This window comes from Propithecus coquereli, unplaced genomic scaffold (genome assembly GCF_000956105.1).
Source record: "Propithecus coquereli isolate 6110/MARCELLA unplaced genomic scaffold, Pcoq_1.0 Scaffold212, whole genome shotgun sequence".
Taxonomy (NCBI): Eukaryota; Metazoa; Chordata; class Mammalia; order Primates; family Indriidae; genus Propithecus; species Propithecus coquereli.
In genome coordinates this window covers 2,643,125-2,657,512 of record NW_012146301.1, presented here as the reverse complement: position 1 = coordinate 2,657,512, position 14,388 = coordinate 2,643,125, and the positions used below count along the sequence as shown (strand labels likewise).

At 41.6% G+C, this 14,388-nt stretch overlaps 1 protein-coding gene across 2 annotated transcripts in view; it reads left to right on the top strand.

Annotated features, from left to right (window-relative positions):
• Nucleotides 1-11,293, top strand: part of TMTC4 (transmembrane and tetratricopeptide repeat containing 4) — a 61,486-nt gene extending 50,193 nt beyond the window's left edge. For both annotated transcript variants that reach the window (XM_012644457.1, XM_012644456.1), the window contains 4 exons: nucleotides 1,491-1,605; nucleotides 2,915-3,027; nucleotides 8,723-8,792; nucleotides 9,968-11,293. In XM_012644457.1, coding sequence (XP_012499911.1) covers nucleotides 1,491-1,605; nucleotides 2,915-3,027; nucleotides 8,723-8,792; nucleotides 9,968-10,116 — 447 coding nt within the window. In that variant the 3' untranslated portion in view covers nucleotides 10,117-11,293. The remainder of the gene's footprint in view (nucleotides 1-1,490; nucleotides 1,606-2,914; nucleotides 3,028-8,722; nucleotides 8,793-9,967) is intronic.
• Nucleotides 11,294-14,388: the final 3,095 nt, after the last annotated feature.

Sequence of the window (14,388 nt, the reverse complement as noted above, 5' to 3'; positions counted from 1 at the left end):
ACAAGTCAGAATGTTTCCATTGTCTAAAGAAAAGACAGATTTGGCAGTGAGTAAGGGAATAGCCCTAAACTCAGATAAATTGTGTTCATTTGTACTTTTGCACAGTTAAAGGGATCAAGTACATTCAGATGAAATATGCATTTCAGCCAAATGAAAGAGGGCAAGAGGGTCACCTGCTGAAAAATCCATCACTTTCTCCCCATGGGTTTTCATTAATGATGCAAATTGAGAGCTAGCCATTTTGTATTCTGTTATCAATGTTAAACACAATCCCTCTCAAAAGAAAGCAACAGATAATTCTCTCCTTCCTAAATGAGGCAGATAGGCTCCAAATTGCCGAGGGTTTTACATTACCATAGGTGACTTTTCCAAGGAGTTTACAAAGTATGTCTGATGTGTCCTCATATTTTCATATTAAGTTTAGGTGTAGGCAGGAAGAGACTTCTGGACCCTACTTCACAAGGTGAATTGGACACATACAGCTTTTGGTCATGTGAAATACTCGAAATATTTTGTTTACTATTGTAAATAATACTTTATTGAAGGTGGACTTACGAAGTCTTTCTGGAAAAAGACTAATGATTAGGGTAACTTGGGAAAGTTACTTAATTTCCCTGTGCCTTAGTTGCTTCATCTGTAAAATGCGGATAATAATAATATCTACTTCACTGGGATTGTTTTGAAGACTAAACGAGTTGATTGAAAAAATTAGTAGCTCCATAAATAAAAGTTTGTTTTGTTTATTTGGGGGTTTTCTGTTTTTGTTTATTTGTTTTGTTTTGTTTTGTTTTTCATTTTATATTTTTTTATTTTTTATTTTTATTTTTTTTTTATTTCAGCAAATTATGGGTGTACAGATGTTTAGGTTACGTGTGTTGCCCTTGGTTCCCCACCCCCACCGAAGTCCGTGTTTCAAATATGTCCATCCTTCGGGTAGTGCGCATTGCCCTCCTTGTGTATACAAATACCCGTCCCCTCCTCCCTCTTCCCCCCTCCTCCCACCGCCCTCCCCCTTCCCCAGCATCCAATAGATGTTGTTCTGATATGTGCATTTATGTGTTGATTAGTTAATACCAATTTGATGGTGAGTACAAATGGATCCCGATCTGCTGCTCTTGTGGTGCTCCACTTTGGATAATGGGCTTAAGTTTAATCCAGGAAAGTGTAAGAGGTGCTAGATCACTGTCATTTCTTATGATTGAGTAATATTCCATTGTGAACATATACCAAATTTTGATAATCCACTCATGGATTGACGGGCACTTGGGTTGTTTCCACATTCTTGCAATAGTGAATTGTGCTGCCATAAACATTCGGGTGCAGATGTCCTTATCGTAGAATGTTTTGTGCTCTTTTGGGTAGATGCCTAATAGTGCTATTGCTGGATCGAATGGTATTTTTTGGCTTTTTTTTTTTGATAATATCTTGAAGAGGGAAAGCAGAAAACTTAACTTGTAATATTGACTTTTTGGCTTGTGCTTTATTTTCAGTATGCAGATCTAAATCGTCATGTAGATGCATTGAATGCGTGGAGAAATGCTACTGTGCTGAAACCAGAACACAGTTTGGCTTGGAACAACATGATTATACTCCTTGATAATACAGGTACAGAAAGGTGAAATTAAACAAATTGCTCCATAGTACACACCATTGAATAATTAGGAAACAGAGATTATTGTGCTTTTTCCCCCCAGTTTAAAAATCAATCAATATGGGGTTAAATATTTTATGTTATAAAAATGTCTATTCTTTTAAAAAACAGAATTTCCTGTGACATATTGGAATATGAATGTTTGGGAAAATGATATTTCATTTTCCCACTTTACTTAGAGCTGGTGGCGAGTAATGGGGGAAGAGATGTGATCGTATCTCCTTTCTTCTGAAGAAAATGGGCTTAAGAAATGGATGGTGCTGGGTCCCTGCTCCAAGTTCATGGACTTTACTCAAAGGAGATGCCCTCAGTTGACACTCCCAGCCATGGATTCTTATTTTTGATAGAATGCTAATAGACTTAATGATCTGGTATCTTAGCCCATAGCAGACCAGCTTCGGTCAATTAGAAGTTATTCTGCCCAGTTCACTTTAAAAATCCAAACATTCTTTAAGAGATGATGGTGTTAGGCACAGAAAGACAAATATCACCTGTTCTCACTCCCGTGTGGAGCTAAAAAAGTGGATCTCATGGAGGTAGAGAGTAGAATGGAGTGATAGTTACCAGAGGCTGGGTGGGGTAGGGGGAGATGAAAAGAGTCTGGTTTATGGCTACAAACATGGTCAGGTCGAAGGGATAGATTCTATGTTCAATAGCACAGTACAGTGACTATGGTTAACAACATATTGCATATTTCAAAATAGCTAGAAGAGATCTGATATATTCCCAACACAAAGAAATGATAAATGTTTGAGGTGATGAATATCCTAAACACCTTGATTTGATCATTACACATTGTATGCCTGTATCAAAATATCACTTGTATCCCATAAATATATACAATTACTATGTACCAATAAAAAAGTTTTTTTGGTATATGCTTGTTCCTAGGGAAAATATAAAACATGTACTTCAATATGATAAATATTAAAGTGTTACTATGATACTCTTATTTTACAGACTTGTTTTCTCTGGTTTGGGTATAACTGGTATCTCGGGAAAAAATAAAAGTAGATTTTATATGCTTCTACAGACTTTAATCAAAAGCTGTTTATGTAGCATGTCAGGATTGTTCTGAATTATAGTGGCTTTGCCACTGATGGGATTGTGTGTAGGTGTGTGAGTTACACGTTCTACACAGATTTTCTTAGGTAGCTTATTCATACTCACTGCGTACTATGTGCGTAAGCCCTGTTAATTATAGAGAATAAAACCCAAGTACAACATTAACATGTTTTTTATTTTTCCATTTTTCACTCCCAGGTAATTTAGCCCAAGCGGAAGCAGTCGGAAGAGAGGCACTGGAATTAATACCTAATGATCACTCTCTTATGTTCTCCTTGGCAAATGTGCTGGGGAAATCCCAAAAATACAAGGTGTGTAAACTGCAGGCCCTGATTTCTTGCAGTTAATGCCAGCATCTGACAGAAGCCATAAGTGTTACTTCTGCCCAGTTAAACTCGGAATCAGGCCAGAACAGTGGCAGCGGTGCACTGTGCAGCTGGGTCAGTTTGTTTGCTGGAGAAGTTGCCCAAAAACAAGATGAATGTGCAGGGTAAAACTCCGTGTCCTTTGTCATCAGAATTAACCGCCGTGGTGCCACGTGGGGAGGGGCGGGAAAAGGCAGAGACCTGCTTCACAGTTGGCCTCACTTGCTGGTGCGGCTGGTGGAGAAGCAGAACTCAGGATAGCAATGGCACATCCCGGGAGATGCCCTTGCCCCACCCTGGCATGAGGGGGTTTGACTCTGTCCTCGGCCGGAGCTCTGGGTTTTATCTGTGGGTGCCGTCTTCCACGCACAAGAATAACTGATCCGTGGAGGATGCACGACTGGTTCTTGGGCTTCTAAGTTTTTCTTCACCTAAGTTATAGGCCATCAGCAAGGCCCAGAGGTTTCTGACCCACAAAAGCCACAAGATATTAAACCTGTGCTCTGGCTGGGCCCCCAGGCTTGGTCAGGAGTAGGCTCTGCATAAGTCCCTGTGTATTGAAGGGGACTTGATGTTCCCGATAGCAGGGATCTCAAGCTTTAATTCTGTGTGTCAGACAGAATCACCAGGGAGCTCGTGGCGACGCAGATGCCCACATTCCTCCCCACGAGAGATCGTTTCCAGGGGCTGGGGCAGGTCAGGGAAAACGCATGTTTAACTGGCATCCTGGGTGTCTGACGCAGACGTTGCGGGAGCAGTGCCTAACCTCGTTCCGTGAGAGAAGTATTTTATTTCAGAATCAGGGGCTGTGTCTTCTTTCGATCACTCTGCGGCAGTGGATAAGACACTAGGACCAAAGGTAGTGACTAATTAATACTCGTCCGATGTTACTTACTTCTCCTTTCCTGTTCATTAGATGTCATTATCAATATAGTTTTCTATAAAATAGTAAGATATTTCTCTTATTTTTGAAAATCAGGGAATCTAATAGCTTTACTGTACGTGGTTAGCATTTCTAGATTGTGCTCCAGAGATAGCTTTTGGAGGAGTTTAGTTTTATCTTTGATGGATTTACTTGCATAGCAGGGGAGGGAGGTGAGGTTTGCAGGTTTCCCTTCTCAGTGACCTTTCCAGCCATCTGTCAGCCTGGGGCGGGTCCAGAATGTCGTTCTCCTCCAGTGACCCAGCTACATACAGTGAGTCATCTTCAAGATGTGGCTTATATAATCATTATATTGATTTTTCTGTCTTCTCACAGTTTATAAACTGGAATTTCTATTAAAGGGACAGAACCCAAGATTCATTTGGCTTCCAGTTCATGTTCTTCTTTTTTTTTTTTTTCCAGCTAAAGTAGAAAATACTCCATAAAGCAGAATAGAGAAATCAGTTTCCCATTTCTCTACACATTTTGCATCCTAATTGTTGAGGTCAGGGCACTGAGCCTAAGATAAGGAAACAGAAGATGGAATCTGAAATCAGGAGCTCACTATTAGCTTTTCAGAATCTACCAAGGAGGGGAACATGATGGGACTCCCCAAGCAATGGCGTCAGCCACCAAGTGAGCATTTAATGTATTTTTTAAATTAAGGATTTGGAATTTTAAACAACTGTTCAGGTTTTTCTCTTGTAATGCAAATATGATACCTGTTTCTCTTGCTTGGCTGTGTCCCCAATACTGTTTGTTTCAGGAGGTAGTGCAAAGGGCCTGTTTCCTTGCAGAGCACTGGGTGGGATGCTCTGGGGAAGAGGGGATCTGTGCCCACAGACCCTCCAGCTCATCCTCCCTGCAGGACAGGCTTCTGCTGCCTGGACAACTCACTGTGCACCCAGGTGCTTGCTGTTTCATGTTGTCATTCACTTGGTAAATTTCCTTAGAGCACCTGGAGGCTTCTTGAGGTTGGGGCCAAGTCTTAGTCCTATTTTTTGTCTCCTTTCCTGTCTGGCTCGCTGATGGGCAGTTAGTAAGCGCCCAGTTAGTAGTTGTGAAATGACCAAATGCACCTCTCATCTGGCCCTGAAATGTTCAGCCTTTGGGAACCTGTTTTGAGACTTTGATGTGCAGAGTGAGCATATTCTCATGATATCCATGTAGTTCTAGGGTACCTTTTCATCCTATCCAGGCAGCCCTTTTTAAAACTTAACAGCAAGGCTGGGCGTGGTGGCTCACGCCTGTAATCCTAGCACTCTGGGAGGCCGAGGCGGGCGGATTGTTTGAGCTCAGGAGTTCGAGACCAGCCTGAGCAAGAGCGAGACCCCGTCTCTACTAAAAATAGAAAGAAATTAATTGGACAGCTAAAAATATATAGAAAAAATTAGCCGGGCATGGTGGCGCATGCCTGTAGTCCCAGCTACTGGGGAGGCTGAGGCAGAAGGATTGCTTGAACCCAGGAATTTGAGGTTGCTGTGAGCTAGGCTGACGCCACGGCACTCACTCTAGCCTGGGCAACAAAGCGAGACTCTGTCTCAAAAAAATAAAATAAAATAAAATAAACTTAACAGCAGTCACTTAACCACTCCTGGCCTCAGTTTGTTCATCTGTGAAATGGAGACAGTGATCTGCCCAACCTACTGACAGGGCTATATGAAAAAGTGTACAAGAATGTAATTTGTAACTCTTAAGTGGTAAATATATAATAATAATTTTAGTGATCATTAAATAAATCTCTAAGGATAAAACATATTAGAATTTATGTTACTTCTTGCCATTTAATTTCCAATTTGGGGCTAATGTGATAAAACAGAAATACAAAAGTGCTGTTTTTCAGTGCTTCAGGCATTTTTTCCTGTGCTGATTTCTCTTTCTATATTGCTAATTCCACTGGTCCTGTAGTTTAAGAGCAGGTTATGTTGATAGAGCAGTTTCCCAGACTTCAGACATTGATACCACACCTTTACGATTTTTTTTTTAGCCAAATCTAGATATTACCTGACTTATTTTCTTGATATTTTTCTTTAAATAGATTTTTAATGTAAATAAATACATTTAGAATAGTAACATCATTACTATACATAAAAGGTAACTGAAAATGAAGTAATTTTATGAAACCCCAGCTAGCTACTCTTGCTGGCCAAGGCTCTGAGCCTGAGGGCGCCCTCTGTTAGCTTCCAGGCTGTTAGAGGGTGTGGCCCACAGGCCGCCACTGGGGTGCAGACGTCCGCGCTGACTCAGTCAGAAGGAAGGAGGGAGTTTTGAAGAGGGAATAACTCTTCTGTGTGATTCATGGTTCACTTCAGACCTCCTCCCTGACCTTTCCTAATTCCAGAGACCTACAGGGTGGCCCCTGTGAAACGCTGCCCGGGAACACAAGGTGTGAAGACCTGCTACTGCAGGTGCTACTACCCTCCGCCCGCCCAGCCTGAAAGACCAGCACTAGTTCCTACTTAGAGACATAGTTTGCAAGGCCTTTCTCAGTGCTAAACCTCCGTTGAATATGTTTTGTCTAATATGCTTCATAAAATATTGCACTATTTTTTTCTTTTGGTTGATGAAAAAAGCATCCCAAGTTTAAATGTGAGTTTGTTGGTTCATTGGCATAAATTGGCTCATTGCCTGGCTCTTTAAGTATCCAGACACCTCCACAGAAGGTCAGTTTATAAACAGTTCACTGCTCTCCTGAATGGGGCCATTAAAAGGCACGATTTAATAGATGAGCATTTCATGGGCCTTGAATACCCAGATGTTTGTGTTGTAAAGTGGCCTCCACACCTGACACCCAGGTACAGGCCCAGAGGCTGCCCCAGTTACCTGAGATGGACTGTGTCTGACCCACGCTCACCTCCCCCCAACCCAGCTCTTGTTCCTGATGCCCCTTTTTTTGTCCATGTGCCATTGTGTTTCTATTTTTCCTCCCCGTTGTCTCCCCAGGCCGGTTCTCTCCACCTGTTCTTCCTCACAGCCTTCCTCAGCACCCTGCAGCGTCCGGACCCTCCCTTGCAGAGATAGCAGCCCGCTGGTGAGGTGTCAACCTCAAGTCCTCCCTGTCTTCAACACCACTGTGTCCCCCAGACCTGCCCACTCCTTATCGTCCTGAGTGATCCTCATGGGCATTTGAGAAGTTAGGTGAATGACTAAAGAAATGAGTCTAGTATGTCACAGAAAACTCCTAACTTGCCTTTTTTTTTTTTTTAAGAGATGGGGTCTCGCTATGTTGCCCAGGCTGAACTCAAACTCCTGGGCTCAAGGGATCTTCCTGCCTCACCCTCCCAAGTACTATCTCTAAACCAGTTCTCTAGTTAACACTACAGTTAGGGGAACATTTTTAAGTAGATTTAGTTCCTTCCTATTTCTCAAGTTTTAGATTTTAAATGCAAATGTTTGAAAATCATCAGAAACAGCACAGCTACTTAGAAACCACTGCAAAACTACACAATTCATTTGATTATTTGATTTTTGTTTTTGCTTTGCAGCCTACCTGATGTGGTAGGAAAATCTTAAATCTCTTTGAAGGAGTTTTAGCTACTGAAACTTGGAATGTAGACACTGACTTTGAACTGATATCCTGTATGTTATCCTGATGTCTTTATTCAGTCCCTCTGGGATGATAGTTCTAAAACATAAATTTTTTTCTCTTCCAACTCTGTCTGAAAGGTAATGGTTTCAGAGATGGTCACTCACAATCCCAGACGATTTCTCTAAAGTCCCACAGGCAGGGCAAAGGAGCTGGTTGTCTTGCACATTATAAAGTGCATAATCTTAAATGTGGGAAGCCCACCTAGAAAAACTCACGTATGGCACAGGCAGAAGGTGCAAAAACTATCCCCAAACCAACAGCTTTGGTTAAGCTCAGCATTTGATACTGATTAAAGTGTACATGGCCCTTTAGGAATAAGAATGTAGGATAGTGTGAACAGCACCCCCGGGCACATGTCAATGAGAACAGAAGAGGCGTCTTTATTTCTCAGCATGAGGGTAGAAGGAGGCCGTCCAGCCTGCAGTGGTGTAGCAGTGATCAGGGAGGAAGACGCTTTGCCCTGATTCTTAGGGACCAGATTGGAAGGGAGTACTATTTGGAGGAAAAGCAAGCTTGTGCAAGAATCAATTCACGCCCATTGGGGGCGTTTGGTCATGGTCATGTCCAATACTGTGACAGCTTAGGTGACAGGTGGCCGTTCCTTCCTCATTCTCTCTGCTCATTCTTTCCAGCTGAATGGGCAGCTTCTGGGTGTTGCTGGATATTGAGGGAGATGAGATAGGTCCCAACTCCTGCCTTGAGATTCCTAGAAATGCGTTCCTTGGTGCTGGCTGAAAATGGCACTTGCAGGGGTGTGTTCAGCAGCCTGGTCTCTCCTGTTCTCTCGACCTTCTCTCAACCTCTGTGGCACCCTCACCCCAGTGACCTCCTTCAAGTTGCAGAATTCCAGCTGCTGCAGGGAGGCAGGTGGCAGAACCCAGGAGCACATCCATCCCCTCTCTGCGGTTGGCACCGCCTCCTGATGCCTGGTCACTTTTGCTCCCTTCTAGCTCCTGGGAGCTCCCTTCGGCAGAGCGTGGCCCCGCTTGGCCTCACGACCGTTTCTGGAAGAATGCAGTGGTACATGAGGATGTTAAAAGTTTGAAAACCATAGGAGATAAAACTAAGAATTGCTTTTGCTTCGTGTGCAGTAAATACCTTCTCTTCTCTGTTATGTCTTTCATTTTTAGGAATCTGAAGCTTTATTCCTCAAGGCAATTAAAGCAAATCCAAATGCTGCAAGTTACCATGGTAATTTGGGTAAGAAAAATTTTAAATTTGAATTATATTGAAATTCTATGTAATTTTAATGAAATGGGTGCATTTCTATAAAATCAATGTTGGGAGAGGTTTTTTTCAAAGCTAAGGCAGTATTATCTTTCATAATCTGGTTTTAAAATGTGGTTTTATTATTACCTTAAAAGGGTAGCAAAGTGACAGTCACATTCACAAATCTTATTGCATGACCAGAACAATCCCAAAAATTGCCCCGTTTATCATCTTCTAATGATTAAGACTCATATGTTCCTTCTTTATGTTGAAGGATCCTGGAACGTTAAGCTGAGAAGTACTTTGGAAGTTTGCCTCTGACTTACCTCCTTTTCCTTCCTTCTTCCATGGTAGATCTTCTCCTTCCAGCCTGGTCTTCTTGCTTTCCCACATCCCCTTATGCTGTGGCCAAAAATGCATTTATAATCATTTATCCCCTAGAATGCATTCCTTCCATTTTCACGTCTCCATAGTTAGGATCTTTAGAGCACAGCCTGTTGGTGTTTTGAATGCTCGGTTATGAGAATGTTTTTTCATCACCTCTGTTCTCCACCAGATTTGGTTTGTGCTTCTTGTCGCAGAAGTCACAAAGTATCCACAGGTGCCCATGAAGAAAGCTGGTTTTATTAACAAAAGCACTGTAACAATCAGAGGCTTATCATTCTAATAATTAGGCTTATTGGAACTGTCATTTAAGGGTCAGATCTTGATGGTAGAGGCCTTATTTCCAAGTGGCAACCAATAAGCTGCCTCTTCACCAGAAGAGAAAGAGAAATCTTTATTTAAAATGAGTAGCTGGATTTCTGCACCATCAGGGCTCTAAGCAGTCCCTGGCCATGCCCTACCCAGCCTGGCTTCCTGGAAATTTCATGACAGTCTCAGTGACATTTAGTGTTCCTTTTTTTTTAACTTCTTTATGTAATAATGTTGCAATAGGCAGATGTATCCCATTGAAGTGCCCTAGACATAGCTGGCGGTGGTTAAATCGACAATCACCAGGGAGTGGGATCACAATAAACAGTTTTCAGTACAAACAATATTTTTTCAACACAATGATTTTGAGAACTGTTTGCAAAGGTTCTGTAATATTTCTTTGCACACATGGTGAGGAATACTGCAAGTTATTCAGGAGCATTTCCAATGAAATTCACCTCCTGCTATTTCAGCTGTGCTCTATCATCGCTGGGGACATCTAGACTTGGCCAAGAAACACTATGAAATCTCCTTGCAGCTTGACCCCGCGGCATCAGGAACGAAGGAGAATTATGGTCTTCTAAGAAGAAAGTTAGAGCAAATGCAAAAGAGAGGCGTTTGATCCTTTTTCCTTCATTTTTGAGTTCGTGTGTGTGTGTGCATGAGGCATATCATTGATACTATACGGTTAAGTTTAACCACTTAATTCTTAAACATGTTGTTAATTTTTATTGTGTTTTTCTATGAAAACAAAGACATGCAAAAAGATTACAGCACCAGCAATATACTCTTGAATGCTTGATATGATTTTTGCATTGAAATTGTATTTTTTCAGACAACTCAAATGTAATTCTAAAATTCCAAAAATAATCTTTTTTAATTAAACAGAAAAAGAGAAAAAATTATCTTGAACAACTTTTGGTAGAGTTAAACCTGCATTTGGGATATGAGCCTCATTGTGTATGGACTAGCACTATTAAACTTCGATTGTGGCCAAGAAAGGACAAACTGACTCCTACAATTTATATAAATATCAAATGTGTCTGTATATTAGCATTTTTATTTAATGACAAGAAAGCAAATTAAGATTCTCGTTTTTTAATCTCTTTTTTTAAAACAATATACTGTGAACTTCATTTGTAAGGAAATATTTATTTGTATTTTTATGTTTTGAAAAGGGCAAATAATTGAATGAGGACTGGAAATGTTAGCATCTAGTATAGGTATATGCTTTTCTTCCATAGGAAGAAATTGACCCCTACAATATTTTTTTGGATTCTCCAACTTGTGCAGTTTCAATACATAGATTATGTAATAATCTACATAAACTGCCACTATCAGTAGAAAATTCAAGCCATGTTTTGGCAAGAGCAGGCAGCCTGACATCTTTATTTTTGTTATATACAGGGTTCAGAGACAACCCATCTATGTAAGTTGCTTTTTTATGTTTTTAATTGTAAAGCAACCTTCCATTTTGCTTAATGGAACTACAGACATTATCCAGAAAAATGCAAAATTTTCTCTCAAAAGGAGCCACATTTGGGGAGTTTGTGGCATTTTTAAGAATCATTTTTCCTGTGTTATTTGGTCTGATTGTCATGTCTATTTGTTTTGCTTTGTTCTTCTCTATCTGCTATTGGCTTAATGATTTATGCAATCTCTGTAATTTCTTATGCAGTAAAATTATTACACAAACTAGTATGAAAATGTCTTACTGCCTTCTTAATAGATGATTTTCAAGTTAGTAAACTTTGTGTCCTCCTTTCCCTTAAAATGAAATCAAAACTGACCAGATCATCGTTTCTACCATGTGACTTCTGTTTGTTATAGGGGAGCATTTCATAGAATTGCAATAGAGTTGCCCAAGTTCAGAGAACAGGGTGAACAGACCCATATTGAGATGAATTTGATTCTCCGCACTTACTTTTTTGGGGGTAGATCTGTATAGAGTTGTAAATCAGTAATTGTAACAATGATGGTTGAGATATATCAGAAAAAGAAGTGTCGTGTTTTGAACATTTCTTAAATGGTCCCAAAACAACAGTAATAATTTATAGCTCTCTTAGGGGCAGAGGCTGTCTTTATTATTTATGTTCCTATAGCGCTTAGCTTGGTGTATAATAGATGCACTATATGCTTGTTCATTGTTTTAAAGCAAATTTCTTTTTCTGAACCAGTCCTTGTTTTTTGAGAGTGAAGAAAAAATTATGTTTCTTGTAAAAGCCCCTTCAGGATCCAGTTTTTTTTCCTATTGATACTGCAAATCTGGACCCCCGCCTACAGAACGAATTCCCTTAGCTTTCACTGCTTCAGCTCTCGGGATTTCCATTGCAGCTGTTTTCTTTCCAGAGAAAACAGTCATTAATTTGATGGATATTTCAGGAAGTCTTTTATCTCTGCAGATCTTGGAAGTGCACCGTGCCGGCTCTCTTTTCTTCTTTATCCGTCTTAAAGCAGCCACCTTCTTTGTTTCCCGGGTTTCCTTCTGAACAAGACTGAAGTGGAAGGCTGTCTCTCCTGGTTCCTCTCTTATCTGGTGTTTTTTAATGTTTTCATTACTAACGACAGTTGGGAGGCCAGTGCCTACAAACCTGGGGAAGTCACAAGGTTGGGAAACATCATCATCATCATCCTCCAGCTCCCCGATGGGCAGCAGCATCCGATCTGGACAGAGGGCCAGGCTGTTGGTGGTTTGGTTTGTTGGTGTCACAGGTGTCACTGCCACATTTCTTCCCTGATCTCTCCTTGCTCAGACTTTTCAGTTTAGATGGAGGCTTCCATTTGTTTCTGGCAAGTTTCATCCCGTCAGAGAGAGCCTACCAGGCCTGGACAGGGCCCCTTGGGGTTCGGATCCTATCACATTTCTAAAGCAGGTTTTTTACATTTTATTTCAAATGACTGACTTAAAATATCATACAGAAGACTGAGTCCCACACCAAAGCACTGGACACCTGTGTGCATATTTACACCCAACCAGCCTGGACTTTGGGGTGAAAAAACTGAGCTTTGGGCCTTGGCTCTCGCACTGTGGCATCACAGGCAAGTCTTCTGGCATCGCTTAAGCCGGGTTCCCATCTGTAAAGTGGGGATGGCAAGACCTCCCTCCGAGTGATAAGGTGCAAAACTCTCGGCCCAGTAGACCCTCAGTAAATGACAGGTTGGGTTTTTGAAAGAGGGTCTATGTTTGGAGCAGACAAATCTGGCCCTAAATACACTTATTCCCCCATTCTCTCAACAAATATTAAGTGCCTGCTGTGTGCCAGATACTATCTAAGGCACTGGGAATACAAAGGTGACTGGAAGTGGACATGGTCCCTTGCCCTCAGCGGTGGGCAGTCCAGTGAGAGACAATAGTTCTCAAGTAGTGATATGATTAATAACTGTGAAGAGGTAGGCCTGATCTAACCTGAAGAATCAGGAAACGGCTCCCTGAGAAGGTGGATTATAGCCTGAGATTCGGTAGAGAAAAAGAAGGTTACTCAAGGCCAGTTCTCAATCAGGGGAGATCTTGCCCTCCAGGGGGCATTTGGCAAGGCCTGGAGATATTTTTGGTTGTTACAACTGATTGGAGGGAGGAGAGGTGAGGGAGTTGCTGCCGTACATCCTATGATGCACAAGACAACCCCCCACAAAAAAGAATTATCTAGCTTAAAACATCAGCAGTATCAAAGTTGAGAAAACCTGGGCCATGCAGAAGAAATAGCATATGCAAAGGCCCTGTGGTGAGAAAGCTGAAGTCCAAGGAGCAGGGGAGGGGCACTTGACAGGGCTGGCAAAGGTGACTAGAGCCCACTTATGCCAAGGTTCAAAGACCCAATGGTGTTTATCTTAAACTGCGGGAGGATTCTAAGCAGGGGAGTGATGTGGTCAGATTCATGTTTTGACAAGATCACTTTGGCTGCTGGTGGGGAAGGAATTGGAGAGAGACCATTCCAGGTGTCCAGCATTGAGATAAAGGTGGCTCAGTGTAGCCGAGTGGCAGTGGGGTTGGAGAAATGTTTAGGAGTCAGCTGGTGATGGATAGGAGGTGGGTGGTGAGGGAATGAGAAGTGCTGAGGCCCCCATGCAGTTCAGCTCAGATAGAAGCCACTGGGAGGGAGTAGCTGGCCTTAAATGACAGAGAGAAGGTTCTTGAGAAGAAAGAATGGGATGGGGCCCCAAATCAGGTGGAAATCCTATCATCTTTCCTACCAAACAGGAAATAAAGCTCCTGTATGTTAAGAGACTGGGACCAGTAATCAGAGGGGCAGGGGAGTGTTCTTTGTTCTTTGTACTAAAGCACAGGAGATGGCTCAACGGAATTGTCTGGGCAAAGGGCATGAGACCTTCACTGGAGATAAGCTGGCCAGGACCACCAACCATAAACAGCAATAGCCCAAGGCTGAAAACCCTCTTCAAAAGCTCTGTAGTTCTGCTTACGAGCAGGACAATGGTTCTTTAAGACGAGAGTCTGCCATCCTCCACATTTGCCAGCAAATTAATAAACTTTTCTTTTCCTCAAACCTCTTGTCCTCATTTTTCGTTCAGCTTCGGGGAGAAGTACCAAACTTGCGGTAACACATTTGCACAGTTGGCCAAACCCCAGTTGCAGCATTCATATCGGCCATATTACAAGAATGTCAACCTGTCCAAGCCTCAAATTCCTCATATGAGAAAAGCAGGTAATAATGTTTAACTTGTAAGGTTGCTGTGAAGATTAAAGTTAATATAATAAAATGTCTACAGCTGCACTTGAATTGAGCACTTGAAATGTGGCCAGGCCAAGCTGAGATGGGCTATAAGCATAAAATACATGCTAGATTTTGAAGCCTTGGTGTGAAAAATTAATGTGAGATATCTCAATAATTTTTATATTGACTACATGTTGAGATATTTTAGATAGATTAAATAAAAC